This window comes from Tachypleus tridentatus, chromosome 11 (genome assembly GCF_004210375.1).
Source record: "Tachypleus tridentatus isolate NWPU-2018 chromosome 11, ASM421037v1, whole genome shotgun sequence".
Taxonomy (NCBI): Eukaryota; Metazoa; Arthropoda; class Merostomata; order Xiphosura; family Limulidae; genus Tachypleus; species Tachypleus tridentatus.
The window spans coordinates 49,538,830-49,564,789 of NC_134835.1; the positions used below are offsets into that span (position 1 = coordinate 49,538,830).

Genomic DNA, 25,960 nt, shown 5'->3' on the forward strand with positions numbered 1-25,960 from the left:
TTTCCTTCTTATTCTACTCCTTTGGGCTCTAACATACTTTAGTACTGAAGCGTAATTTGTGACTTCGTAAATATTCAAAGTAATACACTTTTTAAACTTTGAAAATGTTTCCTTAGGATAATCGTATATGAAACAAGAGCTATAACCTTTTGAAAGAGTCTGATTCTAAAATAAAAAACAAGATAACTAACGTTTAAATTATCACTGATTTTTCATTTTTCTGGCAAAGAATCAGCCGAGCCGATTTTTTTCAAAGCAATATATTATAATGTATACATAGACATCTTTATAAAAGGTAAGAAACAGGTCTCTTGAAGGCTGTCAGCTCCAAATCATTTGTGGTTAAAAATTGCGGTAGATAATGTTGATGGCGTAGATTTTAAGCAAGAGGAAAAAGATAAAAAATTCTTTACTGACAGAAGTCTACGGAATCCAGATGTTGAAATCTTGGCAGCTCGTGCAGCTGTGCGAAAGACTACCATCTATATCTGAAAACAAAATAGAAATGATTTTGCAGTGTTTGTTACCTGTTTGTTTCAGGCATGTATTCTACTGTTTAACTCTTCGTAGTTTCAAGAGAATAAATATGTTAATTTTCTTTTTCCTTCAGGGTTAAAGGAAAGTTTATTGACTTACAAAGATTTTTTGTTTGTTTGTTTGTTTGTTTGTTTGTTTTCAATTTTGCGCAAAGCAACATGAGGGCTATCTGCTCTAGCCGTCCCTAATTTAGCAGTGTAAGACTAGAGGGAAGGCAACTAATTATTACCACCCACCACCAACTCTTGGGCTACTCTTTTACCAAGAACTAGTGGAATTGACCGTACATTATAACGCCCCCACGGCTGAAAGGGCGAGCCTTAATCCATCTGGCCACGAAGGACCACTTACAAAGATAAAATTCGATGTTCGATTTATAGCTGTGAACTGAGTGCAAATAACTCATTGTATAGCTTTGTGCTATAAAACATCTAAAACGTATTTTACTCTTCAATTGGACACTGCCTGTCAAACTCGACGCTATTTCGTCTTTCTCAAAAAGCAGTTGGTGTTTAGAAGTTGGAAGGAGATATCTGTAACCTCTGGTTAACAGTCACAAAGACGAAAGCTTATTTTAATATTGTGTAATTATAAACAAGTTCTTGATGATTATGTACCTTATAAGTACGTTTTTGTTGCTTTACTTATGAAAACAGGAATATTTCTCACAACAAAAGGTATTGCGTGCGATTTAAAGTTCTGAAAACTTAATAATTTTAAACCTAATGTCAGATAATTTATTTTAAACAGATATTGATCAGAAATATTTTTGGGCATTTTTACTGAGGTATTTCGTGTAAATTCGTTAATCAGTAAATAGTACAACATGAGAACTAAAGATTTTCATACGTTTAACATCCGATGCCAACAAAACTACTAGCCATTCGTGTCACACAAAGACTGAACAGAGACATAAATTTCATGTATAACTATTAGCTTTACTTTTATTCGTTATTGTAATAAATATTTCTGTATGACCTTATGTTTATACACAGTAAAACATGATTTTGAATTTGGAAAATAAACGTTTTAAGATTAATGTTAAGAATTTTTGTCCTGCTCCAAATACACTTCTACATCGTAAGAGTAATAGTAAATAAAGAAAAATTACCGTTGTTATTGAAAATTCGTGAAAATGTTTTTTAATATTTATATATATTTTGCTAAATTGTGTTTTTGCGCTTTCACAATAAGTTTTGTTGCTTTTCCGTTTTTTTTATTTTTGAATAAAAATTATTTTAGTCTTGTTAAAACTTAGAAGAAAAACATCCAAATACATCTCTCCAATAAACGATAGTATTAATCAATTAATATTTTTCAAGAACGTATGTCTGTATACGTCTTAAGTCAGACTGTCTAGAAAATAATTTAATTATAATTCTTATTCAATCTATAACCAAGCTTATAACGATTGTAACATCGCATATGTAACTTATACAAATAACATTAGTGTAGGAACAAAGTCAAGAGCTAACTGCAGACAGTAGTATTTCATAAAATGTGGGTCATTGTGGATGGACTAACGTCCATATCTGATCCTAATTTTACATTTCTAATATTATTCTATATGTGGAATTTGCACTGAAATCGTGGTTACATCTTACTTATTGTTGCTTGTATCCTTTATCTACACATACTTTTCCCACTATAGATGTATCCATTATACATCCGCTACTTCTCTGCTATACATGCAGCATCTTGTTATCATCAGAGGTATATGATGATAATGCGATGTAACGCCATTATTTTTTCCTGATGTTAAGTTTACTGCAGATTTGAAATACCCAGCACGTCCATGTGGTTAGAGCGACTGACATGTAACATGAGGGTCGCATGTTTGAATTCCCGTCCCACCAAACATGCTTGCACTTTCAGCAGTGGGGTGTTATTACGTAACGGTACATCCCACTAGTCGTTAGTAAAATAGTAGCTCAAGAGCTGTCAGTGGGTTGTGATGACAAGCTGTCTTCCCTCTAATTTTTACTGCTAAATTATGGAACACAAGTAATCCATGTGTAGTTTCGTGCGAAATTAAAAAAAAACAACAACATACACTTGTTTGTTTATACATTCTTTTCAGAAATAAGCTATACGTAATAACTGCTGCTTATGTTTACAATGTCACATCTTCTGTGGATAAAGTTTAACGATTGAATACATGCTTTTAACGATCACATCTAAAGATAAATATTTGTCAATACAAATTAGAAATTAGTCTGACTGTTTCTCAGTGCGTTTTCTTACAAGTGTAGATATATTTCCATCGTTTCTCCTGAAGAAACGTTAGCCCATACTTCTTAAAATACACACACAAAAGGTATATATATATATATATATATAGGCGTGTAATTGCCTTATTTATGCTTAATTATACTAAATTGCACTTTGCTTTCCTATTCGAATGTTCAATAGTACTTTAAAGATTCTTTTCAATCGCTGACACTCAGAAACACAAACAAAATACATTGCGAAGTCTTGACTGCTTATAATTGTATTATAATTGTTATTCTGTTGTATCGTATCTTCTTTAAAATGTGTAATCGTAATGTTAAACTTAGAATAGTAATAGCAGTACAAATATTATTAATGAATATAATGTTTCAAGCTGGCGATACGTGGTGTGTAAATTAGTTATTTGTGTGATGTTAACTGTGGAACAGCATTGTTTCTCAGAACCTAGTTGCCATAGCTGCACAGCAAATTCAAAAGAATCACTAATAAAAAACAAATCTGGTAAACATGTTCAACTCTTTTGTAACGTAATGACATACAGATAACCGATTTATCATGATCATTTTTCTGCTAAATATCTTATAATAATTGAATCAATCATATTATTAGCAATACCAAGAATATTTTTTATTATGATATATAACGTCTTATGCTAGAGAAGCGTGATATACAGATTAAGAGTCTATGACATTAAATCTATCTGTGATGTAACGTCACATAAACCGCAAATTAATGTTTTATTTACAGTTATGTATGGAATAGACGGGTTTTATTGTTTTTCAGTAATGTTAAACAATAGATAAAGAGACTACTATATGTGAGTTGCAATATAAAATACTGGTGTTTTAAATATCTTAGTTTTATTTTTGAAAAGTATCAATGAAATCTTTTACTTTTTAATGTGGCACGTATTTCATATTAAGTCATTTCGAGAACACTTTGGGTAATTTGACAACCAATTTACTTCAACATGGCATATAAAATACTAGACCGTGGTTTTATGTTTGGTCAATCTATCCATCCTGGAGGGTTTCACTCAGCCAGCACACGTGCAAAGCGGTTGAGTGACTCAATTTTCCACGCCTTTTAGTTTCTTTGTCCGGGATTAACACAGCGAGCTTGTCAGAATCAGCGGGAAAAGGGACTGCAGGGCTAAATGTCATTGATGCTCGTGGTCATGCCAGCGTTTTCAAAAAGTTGTGTTTTGTTACCCCAAAGAATACTTTCTTTTGTAGTGGTTGTGGACGTAGGCGACGAAATGCAAACAACATGTCGCAAAACTCCAATGCTGATCTCGCCACTTGAGCCGGAAGATTAGTGGGTGTCTATCCAACAAGATTTCACCCCTGAACTTCTCACGTGAAAGTTTTAGTTCAGAGCCACACACGGAGATCTCAAGAACACTTGATTGTGCAGGTGTGAGAAGAAACCGAGATATTCCAATAATATTATTATTTTTTTATCTCTAACGGACAAAATGAAATGCAGGAGGTATTCGACGATTTTAGTTGCACAGATTTATGGCCGAAGGAGATCGTAATTCGTGACTACTTGAGCAGAGGGTATTCAATAATCGTTTTAGGTAAAATCTTATACTTATGAACTTGGTGAATTTTATTTCTAAAGTGTAGAAGAAAAGGTTAAACGAGCGACTCAAATGAATGATCATTTCTTTGAAACACGCATGATTGTATATCAATAGAAGTGAAGCAAAGCATTAATAAATCGTCTCATTTACAGCAGTTTCTGATACAGCATTCGAATATATGTTCTTTGTGTTAAAACATTCTCTTAGCTCTAATTAAACCCAATACAACGTCTAAATAAGATCTTATAATATAGTGGAAGTTTTGTAGCAAAACTGAGAATTTGGTATTGCTATTCAATAGTGTATTACATGAAATACACGAAAAATAGAATACGCTAAATTCAATAGGTGCTAAGCACAAATGCAACATTGTATAGACATTGTTGTGTATAATAATAGGAGTATTATATAATTTTCATTTGCTGCCAAAAATACAATCCTATAGAAATTAGTTGATATAAAAGTTATCGCTTCAAAGTTCAAGTGACCTACAGTATGACCTGACGTCACATTATTTTTATTCCTGCGATACTAGTTTTTGCATGATCGGTCACTGAAACCTTTTCCATGGTAAGGAATTTACTTCTCTACTATTTCAATATAAAACCAACCTTCCCACAACTAGCTGTAGATGTAAATAGGTTTAAATAACCACATTTTATATTGCTTACTTCATTTCACAAGTAAGATTTCTAATTTGATACTCTGAAAGACAAACAATGTATCTATGTTTTTATCTACGTCGTGTTCAAGCGAGTAAGTGCCTTTCCCACTAAAACCCAATGCATCGTTTTCAATGTACGATTTTCATCCTAATTATATTCATACGCACTTGATCAAATACGCAGTTCTGTTGTTTCTACGCTAGTTGATTTAGATTAAAAATACTTGTGAGAATGCGTGATGATACTTATGTATCATAGCGTGTTGTTGCGGGTGTTCTTATATAAACTGTGTATCTTAATTGTCAACACAGAAGTTCATACTTCCTGTACTTTCTTTGTAAACGTGCTAGCAGCATACAACAATAATAATACCAGAGTGACTATTTTCTTGGGTCGAATTAAACCTCAACCAATTTTATATCGTGATATACCATTTATATTCTTGGCTGATGTATTATTTTGTAAGAATATGATATGTGTCACATTTAACTATATCTACTATTTATTTGTGTATTAAATTTTCTTTCGCCCTTGCATTAGTAATAAAATGGTTTTCATAAGCAAAATATATATAATCTATTTTAAACAATAATATATTCTAAAGTTGTGAACAAAAACAAGTTTTTGCTTTACACAAAAATTGGGTTGGAAGTAGTAATTAAGTGGTTAATCGTCGGGATTATGGATTCGAGGTTTATGTCTCGTGTCCTTTTCTAGTAAAATCGCGCTCCATGTTTTGTTTCTTTGTTTGTTTGAATTTCGTGCAAAGCTACTCGAGGGCTATCTGCGCTAGCCGTTACTAATTTAGCAGTGTAAGACTAGAGGGAAGGCATCTAGTCATCACTACACATCGCCAACTCTTGGGCTACTTTTTTACCAACGAGTAGTGGCATTGACCGTAACATTATAACGCCCTCACGGCTGAAAAAGGCGAACATGTTTAGTGCGACCGGGATTCGAACCCGCGACCCTCGGATTACGAGTCGAACGCCTTAACACGCTTGGCCATGCCGGGCCAGCTCAATGTTTTAAACCCTTTGATGTGTTATAAGAATGACAGTCAAATCTTCGATTAGAGTAAATCAAGAATTGGTGACGGGTGTTGTTGTCTAACTATTTGACTTTTTTTAAAGTGTACGTTAGTATGTATTTATTTCTATGTTTAGATATTATATATTAGAAGCTGTATCTGTTTTACAATATATAAAGAGATTGGACAAAATGCTGGAAGTATCTATTTCAAGATAAACACGGAGTATGGTCACCATGGAGGGCATGGTGTTGGATAGCTTCAACAAGATTATAACGTAGTTCCTTCATTGACTTCGGAGTATGAAAGTAATGCCAAAGCCTGAGTTAAGAATGCTCTCTAATAACTGCCTTTGATTAGGGAAGCATACATGACTGAACTTTTTATTATTCTTGGTAAACCAGTCAACAGAAACTCCTGAAGTGTGGATATGTACATTATCATCTTGAAAGGGATCGCGATCATACGTTTAGGTGTGTTGTGGCTTATAGTAAACCTGATCCCTTCGTATATTCGTGTAATATTTGTTTGTTATCTTGCCTTTCAATGAAGCTATTTTATCAAGACTATTGACTCTAAGCAGATGTGACTCAGTAAATAATAAACCCACCTACAATAATTACTACTAGAACCGAGCACTTGATTCGTTATCCTGCCTCCACACATATTCAGTTTATGTATATATGAATGTGCATTTCTCCGTGTATTTGATTGTACGCATCTCTCAGATCTCATGCGTATGATCTTACGTCGATCAGTTTTCTCTGAGCTTATTTTGTTTTCTATTCCTCCATTGTTTAGTTTTACAAAGTTCATGAATACTGCTCTTTGTGTTTAAGGTTTTTTCAGCTGTTATACATGCAGACATCAATAATTTCACCAAAATAGCCTCCAGAATCATAACCATTCAAAAATAAGTAAGATCTTTCCTGATGTTATCCTTCCCAGAGCTGGAGTGTAGCACAGACTGTATGATAATAATGTCTTCAGAAAGGGAAGAATAACATTACATATTCAACGTCTAGATTAGTATATTTACTGTATAGTAGCAAGTAACTGGAGTTTCTGTACAACTCCTGAATGCCAAAGATTATTTAGAGACTTTTACACTTAATCAACAAAACTGCTGCTTTAATATCTGTTATAAGGTATTTATTAACAAACATAAGACTTTTAAAGAAGGAAGAGTTTATTTTATAACTGACGCTGCTTAACAAACACATTTGTAATTATCAGTATCACGGATTGGACATTTGTGTTGTAGTTTAGTGCAAGTCACGAAAGTAAAGAAAGTTTATAGTAATACTGACCAGATGTACATGTTTCATAATTTGATGATAAACTAGTCACGTTTTTAAAAATCACAACGAATCTTATTTTATGATACTTCTGTTATTATAATTTATTTTTTGAACCAGAATCCCGAGTAGTTTGAAGTAATATAACGTTACTATATATAGTACCTATACCACTAGTACGTCTGTAATACCCCAGCCGAACTAATGAGTCGTGATAATGAGGGAAATGCCTTATTGGCACTGGACATGGCACATGTAGCGTGGTTGACATATTATAACACACTGTAATATACTTTCACTAATGAACTCTAGCATTTATTAATATAGTTTCTGACTATGTGACTGCTTAACACAGTATGAGAACAAGATTACTAGCTTGCTGTTTCGCCAGTTCTTGTAAATGGCAGTAACGTTCATTTAAAAGACCAAAATCATAATGACGAATATATAATCTGTGTTGAAAGAAAAGAAATAATTTTACGTTGTTCGTTCTTATCCTTAAAATGAGGTTTGTAAGCGACTTCAATAAAATTAAAGATAATCACGATTCACTTGCATAATCTCGATCACAACATCTCTGTCGTTATCCATGAAAGTTAATGATATATATATATATACATAAAATGCATAGCATATTCATGTGCACATGATGATCGCTGGTGTTCAGTGAAAGGCCTCTTCAGCACTGAATATGGCAAATGTAGTGTGGTGGACTATAACATTCCCTTTTATTTTCATTCATATGTTCTTAGAATTAATGTATTAGGCTGAGGAAACGGCAAAAGAAATATTACATCTAAAATTAAATTATAAACGTTTGAAACATTTATGCGTTGAAAGAAGTAAAAATATTTCTTCTGTTACTAAGAATTAAATATTCCAGGAAGAACTACAAAATATTTTTAAAACCAAACTTGTTTGGTCATGAGTCACCGACACACTATACACTATAGAATATGCACTTAGCTTATAGAGAAACACTTGTTCCAATTTTATGTATACAGTGAGTGCACTGTATGTATGTTATATACTTTACAAATTTTCGTTTCAAGATTTATTCAAAGTAATTGTATATAATAAATATATAACTTGAAAGATTAACCAAAATATATTAAAGCGATCTTTAAGATAAACATTTATATCTTTCATTTTCATTAAACATCTAAATGAAAAATCATCTTTTTTGCAAATGTACATTTCAAGTACCTTTACAGTGCTCATGGACACATATATAATTTATGATGGGATCTTAGTTTATTTACAACTACTTGTTAGATCTTTGTATCATTTCCTTTCCACTACAGTTCCAAAAGCGTATAGTAAACTGACATCTACTAAGTTACTCCTGTTTATAGAATATACATTTACAATTGTAAAACTGAGTAAAAAAGGAAATATTTTAAACAGTTTATTCTGCGGTATTTACTAATATTTTGCTGGTTGTTACTTAGTTAGTAAATGAGATAATTCAATCGCATTATAATATTACTGATTCGTCCAAAAATAACCTATGTTAATCTTTGCTTGTTTCAATCTACATCTTCCACAAGTCATGTAATTGATATACCGTATTTTCCGCCTAATAAGCCGAATTTCTGGCCCTAAATTTTGGACTTGATTTTTGGGGGTCGGCTTATTGGCCGATCACTCCTTTCGGAAATTTCTTTTTCTTAGGAAATGTTTTTCTTTTGAAAATTACCACAGGCGGTAATTTTGTCCCATCAGCAAAGCACGTTAAGACTACAGTGAAACGTTGTTTCTGGAATTTCATTGGTTACCTAATTACAGTGAGTGGAGCCAATAACGAATGACATATTGATTCCATCTCTGTCTCAATACGACACGTTCTGCTTTACTACAGAACGCCAATGATCACACACAACATGCATGATGACGCTGAAACGACACTAAGAAATCATTTTGAAGAAACTTGTCACTTCTTAAAAATGGCTTCGGCTTATTGGGCGGTAATAAGCAAAAACCCTCATTTTCAGAGCTGATAATTGGCCTCGGCTTATTAACCGGAAAATACGGTAATAAACAATATATTGATATTCCGTGTCGAATTTAATTTTTAGCTATGAGTCCATTTATCCTATGTTGTTTCACCCTACTTTCTCTTAGTGTTCTTGCTTGTATATAAAATCCCTTCTTCATCTGTGTATTTCTGTACAGAATTAATTTTTTAACCAGTTCTATTTACTGTCTTTTTGGTATAGGTGTATGTTTAGCCATCTGGATCACCATACGTTAACGTTTACATGAACCATGTTTCGTAGAAATGCAACATTTCCGGTATATTATTTTGTATACAGAACAAGATTTGCAAGTATACATGGAGACGGAAAGAGAGCTTTGAGGAGCCGGGACTGGGCCTTGTACGTCTTTCATGTACCCCACATGTTTATGAAATTACCAGCTTAGTGAACATGTGAGAAATAAATCAACAGCGATGTGGGGAGCAATAGGCCTCAAAATCTCTACTGAAACTGTACTTGTTCGTCTTGACTGTTGAAGTGAAACCTTGTATATTTACGTTTTAAATGAATTATAATGTAAATACTGAGTCCAATTGTTTAAGTCACAGTAAAATACAACGCGTACTGAAAATAAGTTGTTCGGCAAATGTTTACTCCAAACTACACCATAAATGACTAAACTAATAATTAAAATTATAATCTTAGCTTAATATATTTAGTTCGACTAACAAAATAAAAAAAAACTAAGATGTAATGCAAAGGTTAAATAATAAATAAAACTAGTTCTTTTTCTCACACTTTTACCGTATCGTTTTTATTTCCCTGGACAATATCAAATAAGGATTAAGCTGGTGTAATACTCAGTATTTTAACTAATTTTGAAATTAATCATTTATGCACCTATCCATCAAATATGTACATGTTAGTTATCTAGAGTGATTGATAATAAAACATTAACACTAATTCAATGATGTTTCTGTGCAATACTAAAGAATATGAAGAAATTAGTAACTCATTATAAACTTGACTGATAACAGATCAATTACTAAACTAAGAGTACTAACCTATCTATAACATAAGTTTTCATTTGTTTTCTATGTAAATATTAAATATTTATATATTTGTTAAATCTAAAAACTGTGTTAGATCTATTAAGATGACTTTATAAGGTTTTATAAGAACTGTGACATATCCTTATGCAGTGATATATTGTCGCACAATAGCATAAGAAGCAATAAGTCTGGCATTTATATATTCGGTTCATGAATACTTTATGACCATTTGATAATGATAAGGTTAAACGAAAAAGAATAATTACTTATTAAGATTAATTACAAAATACTGTAGAATCAAAAGACACAACAAAAAGGGAGCCATCAATATTACCTGCAGAAGCAAAAAAAAAAAAATTTTGCACCAACGGTCTTCGAAACCACACTACAAGCCATTTCACTACAACGTTCTCAACCGCAAAATAAAGCTAGGTTTGCAAGCGAAAACCCTTCTACACCAAAAAGTATTGTGATGAAGAAGGGCTTATCACTTGGTATCTTTAACAAACCGATAAATATGGATTAAAAGTTCATAAAGACACTGAAGCTTCTAGATGTGCCTCGAAATAAAATGTTGTTTTTATGCAATCAAAACAATCCTATTTGACCATACATTTGTCAGTTCTTGTAATACAACTCCAGTGTATGTTGCTGTCCGTCCACTTACTGCAGTGGAAAATATAGGGAAGGTCCGTCACGATATATGGTTTAAGACTAATGTTTTTACATCCTCTAAAAATCGTTTTACAGTAAAAAAAATAGTTGGACGAAATTACGTAACCACACCCTTCAAAGTAAATACAATCAATGATGAAATTACTTCCAAGGGCGTAAAGAGGCCAGTATGCCGTTACTACAAACTGTGATTAAGCCTCAATATATGAAAAAAAACAACTGATAATCTACACGAATATACATTTTATATAGTCAGCCAAACATATAATAATGTATTAAAGTCTTTTTTTGCAAGTTAGTAACGTTAATATTTCTTTCCAATCATAAATTGCTGTTATAAGTGCTACAAATTTTTTTCAATACATAATCGATTTCATCCTAGAAAGTTAAAGCTCATATTGTTTAATCATAGTTTTCCAAAAACCAGAATGCTAATAAAAAATTGTCATTTGAAAACTGTACCAACGTAAAACTAGCTGTAGACCTTTATCTACACGTATCCTGTTACTCTTAAAGAGCAAAGTAGTTTTTAAGCCTGTTTAATTTCTTAGGTACAATTAGACAGGTCGGGGCTTAAGTTTACCTAGTTTTTTAGCTTGTTTTCATACTCAAACTGTGTAAATTCTAAAGTATTATCACAGTTGCGTGTGTTATATAACAATTCTGTACCAGAATAATATTAAAAACAAGTTTCAGTAAACATCGACTCACATTAGCCTAACCAGGTACACAATATAGAATATTATTAGCTTGGTGAATATTATCTAGTACGTATTGGCTGACCATGGAATGGGATTTGTTGTGTAAATATTTTTGTCAAAAACAATGGACGGTTATAACACTGTATTGTAACGTTTACATGGTAGTGTGACAAAAATATTTACTATTACAAGATCAAATAATATATATGTTAACTTGAAATGTCATTGCTTATAACTTTTTAATTAATTACACGTCGTAATTTTATATATACTTCAACTATTTGGTTTTTTTTAAAATTATCCTAAATTGAAAAAGAAAAACATTGTCACTTAATTTAATTTGTTTATGAATAAATTCAATGTTTAGTTGTTTTTCACAAATCTTTTAACCAGTTATATGTCTGTATATCAAATCTAGCGTTCCTACCTGTATCAAATATCTTGATAATCCAAGCATATTCGATATTTTCGAAGATACACGCAATCGTGAAATGGAGTAAACAGTTTATGTCCAGTCCATCTTGTAACCACGTGTCAGGGATGGTGAGCAACAGTCACCAACTTATATGTCTGACGTTGGTCAATCAAAGGCATGTATTAATCTAAATTCACGTCTACAACGCTACCTTTGGTTGCGAAAATCTCGCCAGATCCTTAAAACTTCAATAACTAAAATGACACAATAAACCAATAAGTGAGCATGACGCACGTATCTAGTCGTGTAATAGAAATCCTGAATATCTCACAAATTTCAGTAAAACTAAATCCCACAATGATGTCCAGCACCTTCCTATCTTTCTCATACGATAGCCGCTTGCTTAATGTATTAAAAGCTTTCTGGCGTGAGACTTATCGTTTAACATTTATCTAACACTTCTCAGCTATTTTTATTAGTCACATCAGATGAAAATGTACCCAATGATCTTGTTAGAACTACCTCAGCAAGCGAATCCTGATGGCAGCGCAATAAGACTATCCTCTATCTTCCACTAGCTGATACTACCACTGAACTTCTCTAGTGTGTGCATTTCTTTAGATATACAAAAGGCCATTTTCCCTTCGTGGTTAAGCTAAGCTATGGCAAGGCGTTAGGGTTTTAGTAGCGTTCTTTTACAAATAAATAGGTTGTATTATTACAACAAACAAAGTCCGATCAAGTTTGGTGTTTATTTGGCAGAGTTTGCTCAAAGAAAAAGGTACACTTTGTTATTGGAAGACGTAAGGAATAATTCCGAGTTAGAATAACACTGAACGTGATGTTGACAGAAACAACAACCCTGAGGTCTTTTGATTTCTTAGTTTTCATTCTGATAGTCATGATTATTTATATTGTACGTACCAATCTCGCAAGAAGAAAAACGTTTTGTCAAAATAGATTAAGGTTTTACTGAGTTTCCTTTCTATATATTTATAACAGTGTTAAATACTCTATTTGAAAAAAGTTGTCTTCGTTTCGTATATATCTGCGTATGTTTATCTATGACTGTAAGTACAGAATCACTGTAATAATACAATAACTTGAAGCGTTATTGCTATGGAATGTTGTTTTAAAAGCGCTTATTAAAATCATAACAAACTTAAGTTTATTCACTTCATCAATGAAAGGTTAAGTATCCATACTTAGTAGTTGCCTTTAAAACTTTTCTGGTACTGTATAATTAATTTCTGACTTCAAATTATTGCATTTTAATATTTTATATCTAAGTAAGAATTTTTTTTGTTTTTAACTTTAAATTTTCATATGTAATCCTGTGGGAAAACGTTTTATTTTTAAAGGAAATGAACACATTTTTTAGTATATACAACAACGTAGCTATTTGTTTGTTTGTTGCGGATATACCTGTACAGCTACACAATGGCTACCAGTACTGTATTTGTCTATAATTTTCAAGTGATAAATTAGAGGAAAGACGGCTGATCACCACAATCCATCACCGATTTTGGCTTTTGTCATTAAATAGTGGAATTTTACTGTATCTCATAACGCACTCGCGGCTCCCCAAGAGTGTGGATCTTGACTCGGTTGCAACAGAACATGAGCCGTTGACTCTTTACTGTTTGACTCGCTTAAAACTAAATCGCATCTGGGGCAGATACTGAGATTATTTACAAATTTGATCAGGCTATGTTATGTAATATTTGATTGTACTTCAAATAAATATAGAATTATTTATTTCAGAGAAATCTTCAGTCCCTAAAAGCCATCTCAAAATACGTTCTTCAAGCGGTAGAAGAACCTTCTGAACATTATCGTCTGCTCCACAGAATAAAACGAAAATTGCTTACTAACATTAAATTTGTATTTTATACAGACGAAAATTGCACAAGTTTAGCCTGAAGAAAGACAAAAAGAAAGGAATATTTCTAATATGTGAAGGAAAAATTAGTTAAATTTTGAATAAATATAAATAACTTGCATTCTCTAACAGTAAGTTTTCTAACGTGTGATTACTTGGTATTAGACATAACAGTGATAAGGAATATAACGTAGTAATAACTCCAACTATAAAAACTAGAAACTTTTCCATAAGAATATTAAAAATAATCCTAAAAATCTTGTACGTTCACACTTGGTTAATGTACTGTTATTTGTATAACAGTTACACGGAATGCAGCTATGAATTTCTTAGTGTGTATTTTGGTCAACATTAATAATATTTACAGTCATATTCAGTCCACTCTATGAAGCACACGTTGATTGACGTTTACGTGTACGCCAAAATTGTTCTGTTTTGTTTTCAGTCAATCCCAATTCGGTTTTTAGCGAAATACGTCTTTAGACTTACGTTATATCACTAGGGGTCAACTATCTAGAAAACTGTCTTAGCAACGTCTTGAGTAAGAACGGCTAAGAGAAAGATTAAATATAAACCGGTCTGTAATAATTTTAGTGAAATGAAAGATTAATGAGACTATATCAACACACAGCCGTATTTTTAAGCGGATATAAGCATAGTTGGACATTAAGCCTTCTTCGATGAAATTTCACTTGTGACATTACAAGTCACTTCACTCTATACCAGCATCATATAAATTGATCCATCGACAACAAATCGATCAGAAGAATATTTGGAACTATAACAAGCCAACTCTCATTTCAAATATCAAGATATCGTAATTATACTAAAAGATTTCAATGCAAACGTCGAAAATGATCGGGTTGACAACGATGTAGGATCGCACAGATTATAATCCAGAGATATAAAAGTGAGGAATCTGATAAAATTGGCAAAAACTCAAGAAATGATCATTAGAAAATTGAGTTGTTGAACCCAGCTAGGAACAGAAAAAAAAAAAAGTCATGACACCGCAAAATGACCTTAAGAACATAAAGTATCAAAAATGTGTCTGTTTTAAATCAACACGTATGATAAGTTATGTTTGATTGGATTTCTACAAAACATTTTATCAACTACCTTTTTTTCAGTTTTCATAAAGATTACTTATTCTTCTTTATTATTAGTTTCAAAAAGTATTTTTATTAATTAAGAAAACGTAATAAAGAAACTATAAACTTAGTAAATTATAGAATATTTTACCAAGAAGCGCGATTATTAGTCTCTTCCGCATAGAGCAATTTAAATACTTCACTAAAAAGCATTTTAATATATGAGTATAGTTTATACGAAAATAAAAATTTTACACTGAGGCCACGTTTATTTCTACCTGAACACGTCAAATTTCCTGTGTCAAACTAGAAAACAGCTTGAGACGGTTCTTAAGATACGAAAATTATATAACAGGAAGAACTTCTTTCCTTAAACGTGTTATTTGTATACGTCTCAAAGTCAATCGTTGAATATTTTTCATAACACTTATTTACCTTTTCTTGTTTGCTACAACCTCTTTAACTTACATGTAATATTTCAAACAACACCGTTCTAAGAGTCAAGAAACCTAGAAATTAATAAATACTGTTCTAACAAATATCGTCAAGAAACCAAGAAGTAAATAAATACCGTTTTAAGAGATAGAGTCAAGAAATCTAGAAATTAATAATACTGTTCTAACAGATAGAGTGAAGAAATAAATACTATTCTCAAAGACAGAGTCATGAAACCTATAAACAAATAAATATCCATCTAACAGATAAAGTCAATATCTCTATTGCAAACATAAGTTTTATTTATTTTCTGCTAATTCTCGTAGCAACTTCGACAATATACAAAATAAATATTACGTATACTACTTTTCAAAGTCTTGCATCAACATATTCCAAAATAGTTTTAACTATGTGTAAATTTGTGTGAATTTTTCATACAATGACGTATAGCGAAGCCATGCGTGAATAACTTGTCAAAAATATCATTCCGTTCGTAAGAACTTCAAAACCTAAACTGAGTTATATGAATTGTTCAAACAAACATATCCAGGGAAGTCACGTACAGATATCAACTTATTAAATTTCATTCAGTATACGGATAACTGCAAGTCTTAAGCAATCCGCCCCTTACTGAACACTTTACTATTTATTTTCTCTTAAAGATGAAAAACGTACTTTAAGTCTAGTAATTAGGATGTTAGTTTTAGCTTTACATCAAATTTACCGCGAGTTCAAAAGTCCTGTTGCATTATACTTGCATATGTACTAATATCTTCAGTTTCTGAAATATGTGAGATATGCTACGCTTAAATATTTTAAGGACTAATTTTGGTGCTCTAGTTGTAAACAGCGGAAAAGTTATGACGTCTGTTTATATGTTATGTGTTTTGTACTGTAGCCAATTGAACTTGAAATAACATGAATTGACATTGATATTATATGAACAAATAGATAGAATCCTAAGAAGTTTATACTACTTTGTTTTTGTAACCGCAAGCCTACTAAATCAACCAAAGAGTTTTTAATCAAATAACAAGGCTTTGATGTGTCATGTGTCATCTCAATTAATCACATTGTTATTAAGCCTAAACGGGACATATGTACATGAACATTAGTTGATAATGTATGGAAAATATAACAATATCATGTTTCCTGTTAAATGAAGTCGGAGAAGAGCTTTATGCCTGATGCTCAATACCATATGTTAAAATCATAATATTAAACAGATGAAAATAGGACAAGTATAAAAATGTATTGCACTCTATTGTTTTATGGGAACATCTAGCCTTTTGGTGCGTTTGCTTATTCAAAGATAACCAATGGAAAAGCTGTTATTATCCATCTAATGGTAACTCAACGATGTTTAAATACATCTATGTTTCTCACCTCATGGGTGGTGTGAATTTAATAATTACGTAATCTTATTTTTTCTCTGTGAAAAGTTTATCACGAGAAAACATAATTTGCTATATGATTTGTGATATGATAAGATATAAAGCTTATATTTTCTATATAAAGTTAAAACAGATATCCAGAACATACTCAGTTAAAACAATGGACTTCCTAAATACTAGGTAACAGTTCTTTATCAGTTCTGATCGTGCCAGTAGTTCAGTGCATCGTCTTAAATCTTCCATAAGTGGAAAACATTCATCATCCTATCTTAATAAATTATAAGTCAACACATAAGAAGTATGTTAAACTCGACATGTAATTTTTTGTATCGATTTAGAGAATCACGCACGTTTTGTATGCTTTTCACTGTTGTTAAGAGGGAAAGAAAACGAATTTTAAAAATTCGATATGTTTTTTTAAACTCATTACACAGAGAGATAATGTTCACGTAAAGTAAGGGTTTTTGTATCACGTTTATTTTCATGGCACTGAGTGAGACGGACATTTGTAAGCTTACGTGACATATTTTGATTGTTCTATTACTAACACTGTAATTCACCTCAAAGTCTAAATAGCTGTTTTACTGCCTGTCTAAACTAAATCAATTTTAAATGTTTATGATTTATAATTTGACTTTTAAGTCCTAACTAATCATTCACTCACGAAGCATGAACAACTCCTTTCTAACGTACATATAGATATTAAAATAAATAAACATGAGTTCGAGCTTTACGGACACTACATATCACGTGCTGCAGGAATATTGATGTCATTCAAGCTTGCTTTCTTTATTCATACATGGTATGTTTTGTATTTTTGTATAAAGGAAAATATCCTTCTTCATTCACAGTTGTTTGTATAGCAGATTTCTACATAAATATTTCTATAAAAGCTTGAGGATTAATACTAGCGCGTTATAAGAGTGACTTGTATGTGGTTCAAGCTAGCTCTATCACCACAGCAACACAAAAAAGCCCTTAAAATTGTAGAAGGAAAATCAATTTAATCATATATAGTTGTTAAACTAGTATTGTTAGTGTTGAAGTTCCTAAGTATAATAAGAATAAAAGATGGATATCGTGCATTGTAATCTTATGATACAAAGAAATTATTAAAATCAATATAAGAGAAAAAGATTTACATGGTTAAGAATTAGGTCAAGCGATGAGGGAATTTTCGATCTAATCTTTGACCTCGTAATTAATTTTGTTTTACAGCAACATAATCAGTTTACTTTTGATATTGAAAGATGTGCGACCGAAGTCTTTGTTTATCTATCTGGATATGAACTAATCCTATAAAACAGTGTTTCTAACAATAATTTCTTAAACTATTTTATTCTCAATTTTTTATCGTGTTTCAATTCATACGGATATTTTAAGGAAACTACTATTAGTTTTATATTAAGAATAAAAGATGGATATCGTGCATTGTAATCTTAAGATACAAATAAATTATTAAATTCAATATAAGAGAAAAAGATTTACATGGTTAAGAATTAGGTTAGTCATTAGTTATATGTTCAGCGAGTCCGATTTTGATATAAGAGGAAGAAAAGCTTATTTTTTTGCATATTGTCTTTCTTAAACTATTTTTACCACAGTATATAATTTATCTGTAATAATGTGCAAGAGTAGTACTTGATATTTATTATCTTTGTAACAATTCTGTGTGTGAGAAATGACTCTTTCGTGTTACCATAAATCATGATGCTTTTGTTAAAGATTTTTAGACAGTTTATGTGAGTGAAAATAATTCGTTTTATTTCATTAAAGTGCATTTGTAGTTAAGCACAAAGCTACACGATGGGCTATCTCTGCTCTGCTCACCATAGGTATCGAAACATGATTTCTTGTAATGTTAAGTCCGCAGACATACCGCTTTGTTACTAAAGTGCTCATTAAAGCGCAATTGAATAGATTGCGGCACGAGCTGACTCTAACTAAGCAATACATTAAAATATTTGTTTTGGGTTTTATTTCCCAAACTCTAAACATTTTTCCTTATTTATTACGTCCTTTAATATATGTATGTCATAATCATAATTTTGTGATTTTATCAGATGTTAATAAATATTTTCAAATTCTATGATCAAATAGACTTAAGAAACTATTAGTAGGTGTACAAATATTAAATAAATATACTATACTTTCCCTATTCATTAATAGGAACAGTACTTTAAAACAAATTTTTTTATCATCAACATTGTTTGTTTTCTGTTTGAATTTCGTGCAAAGCTACTCGAGTGCTACCTGCGCTAGCCGTCCCTAATTTAGCAGTGTAAGACTAGAGGGAAGGCAGCTAGTCATCACCACCCACAACCAACTATTGGGTTACTCGTTTATCAACGAATAATGGGATTGACCGTCACTTATAATGCTTCCACGGCTAAAAGGACGAGCATGTTTAGTGCGACCGGGATTCAAACCCATGACCCTCGCATTGCGAGTCGAACGCCTTAACACGCTTGGCCATGCTGGGCCCATCCTCAACATAAGTACCCGAATTAATAATTTTGCTATGGTATTATATAAAGGCATTGTGAACAATACTAATGATTTTGAAAAATTGAGATGTAACTTTTGATTATTTTATCCCGAATTTTAAGAGTATATAAAATTACGGTTTTTGAGGTACAGAAAACATGCTTGCGAAAGAGGAGAGATTTATTTTGCGTGGTTTAAGAGAAATAAGATTTTTTCTTTGTTTCAGACTTTTTTATTCATTTGCAGATAGAAGTAAGTCTAATTCATGATAAAATTATCTCTGATGTATTCCGGAAACAAGAAATATAATTATTTATACTGGATTTTGGTAAATGTGGAATGTCACATTTCATAAATATGTTTATATTTATGATATAGAACAAAGTAGATGTGATATAAACCAAGAGATTCATCAAGGTCCAGTGCAGAGGAATGAAACTGTCATAAACTACGTAGAATACATTACTGTATTTGCTACTGAAACATTAAAATTATCAAATTTCAACTCGTTATTGTAATTGTTCGTGAGCTTGTATACAGTATGTCTAAAAAGAAATATTTTCAATAATAGATTTAAGAACAATTGAATATTTGAAGAAAGAACATTTAATAAAAGAGACGTCATTACGACGTTCAATCCACGACAAATACTTTTCATTTCGGTATGGTAAAACGTATGTTAGATTATTACAGCATAGAAATCATTACAACAGAAAACAGTGTGTTCTAATCCTTGCAGGTATGCTACTCTAAAATACCTTGTAATTAAATAAACATTACATTGTATGCTCTTACTTAACTTGATGTAAGTATTAAGTGATTAATCGTGAATATTTTACTTGATATAGAACTAATAAATTATGATATACTCTAAATCTCAAAATGATACTTACAGAATGATAAACTGATTAAATCTTAACCTTTCATCTGATATAGATTTAAATGATACTTAGAAAAGCAATTCTTAATGGCGAGATTTGCTTCATTAACTTTGATATTTTACTCCATGGGTAATTTAATCAATGCTATTCGTTTACTATTTTCAGTTGAGGCATTGAAGTTATGAAAATGGAAACAAATAAGCGCATTTTACTTTTGTAAGACTGCTTGAGTAAAGGTAATGATCGTAAAAATGTTAACGTCAACACTACCTGTCGCCAACTCGTTTAACAAATAATAATATGATAATATGATACACCATCACATCATAACATCACACGGCGAAAAGAGTGAGTATGTTTGATAACGGGAATCTAGCCGTGTCACACAGATGACAAGTCGAGTGACCTAACCACTAAGCCATGCCTTTTTTTTTATTTTATGAATACTATCTTCTCGTGAGGAATTTGGAACAAAAATAAAATTATAAAAGTGTTTTTTTTTGCCAATCATTCAGCAATCAACATTGTATTGTCGCTTTGCTACTTTACCATTGCCACTTCAAAAGCCAGTAGAAATGGAACCACTGTTGAAAAGACCATTACAGTACCACTCTCTGTTGTGTGCACAGTTGTTTTGTACTTATAATAGCACATCAACCACTGACACCATCAACTGTAGCTTTGGTCGTTCTTATCCATTCACATTGTAACTTTATGTTGACACATTTATTTTATAGTCGTTTTAAATTACTGACACTCGTTTGAATCGTGATTGTTGCGTTGAATGGCCATTCAATTGTTATCATTATCAAAATATTTTCATAAGTTTCATCATAGCCAATGGTTGAAATGGGCGTTTAAAGGTCCCTGCTTGAAACTATGGTAGTCCTGCAAACCCATTAAAATATTTTGAGGATGTACAAGAATACATGTTTTGTGTTCTGAGGAGTGTCGGTATGTCATTCTGTAATATAGCGATTAAACGTCTATCAGTGATCATGGGTCAGTCTAAAAAACAAAAACTAATAATAAGGAACAAATTATAATCAAGTAGTAAAAGACAAATAGAAATTATTGTTTGACATAATAAAAAATAAATCTTAATATATTCGTTGCGTAGCGAGGGTACCCAATTGGTAAAACAATGTAGTTTAATTTTTATATAAGTGGAAACACATATGAAATTAGCCATACCGAGTATCAGGTTGACTTTTCGTTCACTCAAAGTACGTAATTTACAATCATCGGGAGTTAATAGTAATGTTCCACAAGGTATGAAGCAAAGAAAATTATAGGATTGTTAAAATTATATCTATTCAAAATCTCATCAACTCTAAATGGAGAAATGTATGTAAACAGTTAAAATTAGGAAATAGGCTGTTAGAAAGAGATAAACGCAATATTTCACTTGTAAACATAGCTGAGTGTTTACTTTACAAATGATCACCAAACGGTAAATCGAACAGAACGATATGTCGAAACAGAGACTGGAAACTTATGGAAAACGTAGAAGAACTTTTACACTTGAATATTACAAAAAGTCTATTTAAGTGAAGCACTAAAACACGGTTGTGGGTCTGTTATATATGAAGATGCTCCTCTGCTGGAGAGTGAGAAACATTTCTATATAAAAGGTATCACAACATTCCGATTATTAACGATCAGCCGGTGATAATGTTCAGTTAGTTCTGGATTCGAATTTCGGCAGGATTATAATCTATAATATACCAGTATTCTAAATTAGAAGTATCTAGAAAAAGTGGAAGGTGACAGTGGGTTGAACAGTATGACTTAGAAGTCCCGACATTAGTCCAGTGGAAAATATAAAATACAAGTTGAAACCAATGTTGCAGAAGTTACGGTGCTAATCTACAGAACTCTAACAGACTGTACAGCAAAAATGGAAGGGAACACCAGTTGTTAGCGTTAAAACATGGTGTCATCTAACAGCTTAACTAAGAGAAAGATAAATAGTGAGCTTTTAATTTGTAATTTTTTTTCTCAAATGATATTATTCGTGGTATTTATTAATGGAATATCAAGTATAAGTACAATATGTTATTTTGTTATCGCAATCTTTCATAAAAACTTCATACGTTTAACTGATACCAAATATTATAATGTACTCAATGTTTAGTTTTAGTTAACTTAGATGATCGCATATGTTAATTTACTTTATAATGACTTATGGTGTCAATATTACTATGAACACAAACTCTAAGATAATGTGTGGTACTAACTTGTTCTTTTCACAACTGGAATTTTCTATTTATCTGCGACTATCGCGAATGTTTATTTTCGTCAATAATTAGCTAAAACTTGCAAAATCTATTTAAGAAACGATATGATATATTAGTTTATATGGTATGTAATTGAAGAAACAAAGTACAATGAGATTACATAGGTGATAGACGTGGTAAAACTATAACACCTGAATATGAAATAAGAGAAAAGAAAACAACATCATGAAACAAAGTGTTTAAAACAGTTGAGGAGGAATAAATACAGAAACGAAGAAATAATACAAGGGCAGCACAAAATGATAAATGATGAAAACGTCCCCCGCTGATACAGCAGTAAGTCTACGGACTTGCAAAGCTAAAATCAAGGGTTCGATTCCCCTCGATCGGCTCAACACATAGCTCAATGTGGCTTTGCTATAAGAAAATAAACACACAGACAAATGATGAAAAAAAATAAATAAAGAGAGAAAGAGAGAAGACATATATTGGCAATATTTATATTATTGAAATACAAAACGTTACAAATTAACTTAAAATGAAATTCACCACTTGATTTTTTATCGTTATGAAGACATTTCATTATAAATTAAATTTATTAATAGGCAATTGTGATGCAACATTGTGAATACTAATCACTGAAGTTACATGCTTTTCAGAAGCAAGATCCTTGATTAATTTAGAATACCGAAAAGTGTAGGTATAAAAATTATCATAGGCAAATTGCTCTTTTAAAACATGATACTTCAGAAGATATATTTTTATAGATTTTCTGCCATTATATTATCTATCACAACTGGCATTAACATCTATACAGACAAAATAATGGAGATGTATTATCAGAGAGTGTTATTTAACAAGTTCTGTGTAATTTCAAAAGCTATGTATTAAAACATAAGACTGAAAGCTCTCCTTATTTCAGGAAAATTTTTTCGTGATCATTTGAGGATGTATACTAATGTTTGATTTTTTTCTCATCATGTTAGGGGGAAGTAATTAATCGAACGACTGTGTTAAACATTCTGTACAATAGATAACATAACATGCATACTACTAGCAATTAACGCTGGTCAGGAATTATGTTTAATTATGTTCGTTTTCTAAATTTATGAGTTAGTTAAACTTTCTCAAGGGGAGGCTACGTTGTGTTTTCTTATAGCAAAATCACATCGGGCTATTTGTTGAATCCACTGAGAGGAATCGAACCCTTAAGTTTAGCGTTGTAAATCCGTAGACTTACCGCTGTACCAACGGGGGAAACTCAAGAGGAAGGATATGCCCACAAAAATATTAGTCAGTTTGAATGACACTTTTTTTTTTCTTAATACAAATATACTTAAGTGAAAGACCAATATAATGTGTATACAAAAAAAACAAACTAGGAAGCTAATTTAACTTCACAGCTGTAGGGCACGTTATTCTATGGAAAGGCCATTTGGCAACATACTAATTACACTCAACTACAATTTCAACTGGAAGATTATGAAAATAACTAGTATAATTACTGTGATGATATAAAAGTTTAATAGATATTATATTAATGACATTTGTGATACTGAAGTTAGTGTGTTTATATCTAGCGGTCATCTCGATCCGTGATAAATATAGAATATATATATATATACCATTCTACTGGGGTATGCATTGTATACGTAATATATTACGCGATTTTTCAAGAATTAACTCTGACTTAAAAACAACATATAGAAACGGTTGTTTTTAACATACTTATTATTCATAGATTTTTAGCAGGAACTTATAAACAAGCTTGTTTCTCTCTCCAACAGACTATGGAGCTCTGTATTACTGGTGCTGAAATTAGAACTGATAGATAACCTTAATGTTCCCCGTCACACCAAACATGCTCGCCTTTTCAGCCGTGAGGATGTTATAATGTGACGGTCAATCCCACTATTCGTTGGTAAAAGAATAGCCCAAGAGTTGGCAGTGGTTGGTGATGACTAGCTGCCTTTCCTCTAATCTTACACAATTAAATTAGGGATTGCTAACACAGATAGCCCTTGTGTAGCTTTGCTCGAAATTCAAAAACAAACGAACAAAACAAACCTTAATGTTGATTTTCTAGAATACTTTATAGGTACATAGCGCTGAAATTGTCGGTTCTAAAAAATATATACATTAGCTCAATTATATCAAATTTTGGTTTGTTTGTTTTAGCGCAAAGCTACGCAACTGACCATTCCGATGTAAATAGTGTTCTGTTAAGAAAGCAAAAAAACTCTCCTTCCTTAGTCCCCTGTTGGTATAGCGGTAAGTCTACGGATTTATAACGCTACAATCACGGATTAGGTTCCTCTCGGTAGACTCAGCAGATAGCTTTATGTGGCTTTGTTATAAGAAAACACACTTTTTACTTAAGTTTTTCTGCTTTGTGTATAGCTCGTTATATGTCTATTATTAAGCTGTTTTTAGTAGATACGTATATTAGATTTTATGTAATTGAAAGATAACCAAACCACTTGAATGTTTTTGTTATAAATTTCATTTTTATGATTCCATTAGATTTCTGTTGCTGTTGGAATGTGTTTCAACTAAAACATTTAAATGCAGTAAATAAAGTGATATTATTTATACTTGTGTTCTCTCTCTCTCCCTTTCTTTGTTTTTTTGTAAAACTTATGTTTTTCTATAATTCTTAATGAAGGAAAAAAAACACTAGCTATAATCTAGACAATAATTCCGATAGTTTTATGAAAGTTTGTTTTTTTTCTATATTAGATACACATTTATCTTGTCATAACCTAACATTAACCATCTTTGGCATATATATATATATACCAACATCAGAATCTAATCTTATATAAGTGCAATTCGTACATTTACACGGATAATTAAACAAAACATAACATTCTGTTGAACTCAAGATTGTTATTATTATTATTACATCACTCTTTTAAACATAAGTATAACATGCAGCATTTATTTATCTTAAGCAATTAATTAGAATAATCGAGGTACATAATATCCTACTGTACATCTTGTTTAGCTATACTAAAATGTTATTAATGTTATTTTTCAAACATTGTATAATAGAAACAACCTTTCGTGGCACATCTAACAAAGTGTTTGTAGTTCTAAATGTGCAACCCCAAGGCAAGGAAAAGTAAACATTTCTCTGCTTATTTTCACACACTGTTGTTCTTTGTGAGGTTTGTGCAAGGTCTGTATCAAGCATACGTGTAGTTGACATCTACTTCATCATTAATACCATTCCTCACCGCTGGGGGTTTACATAGTGATTTAAAGTTATTTGAAATAAAGGAAGTTTGTTTACCTCAGAATCAAAAATAGTCTTATAACGCACAGAAAAAAATGTTTGAATTAAACCAGTTAGTTATAGAGTAAAAAAAAATAGTT

The 25,960-nt window shown here is 31.6% G+C and overlaps 1 protein-coding gene across 3 annotated transcripts in view; it reads right to left on the bottom strand.

The window, feature by feature from the left end:
• Window positions 1-310: 310 nt before the first annotated feature.
• Window positions 311-25,960, bottom strand: part of LOC143232117 (uncharacterized) — a 54,909-nt gene continuing 29,259 nt past the window's right edge. The window contains exon 2 of one of the 3 annotated variants that reach the window (XR_013017380.1): window positions 311-488. Coding sequence is in view for 2 of the 3 variants with exons in the window: in XM_076467205.1 (XP_076323320.1) it covers window positions 22,822-22,999 (178 nt within the window). In the remaining variant the exon portion in view is untranslated. Of the gene's footprint in view, window positions 489-22,806; window positions 23,000-25,960 lie in introns of those variants that run through there. The other 2 variants (XM_076467206.1, XM_076467205.1) reach the window with 2 other exon arrangements.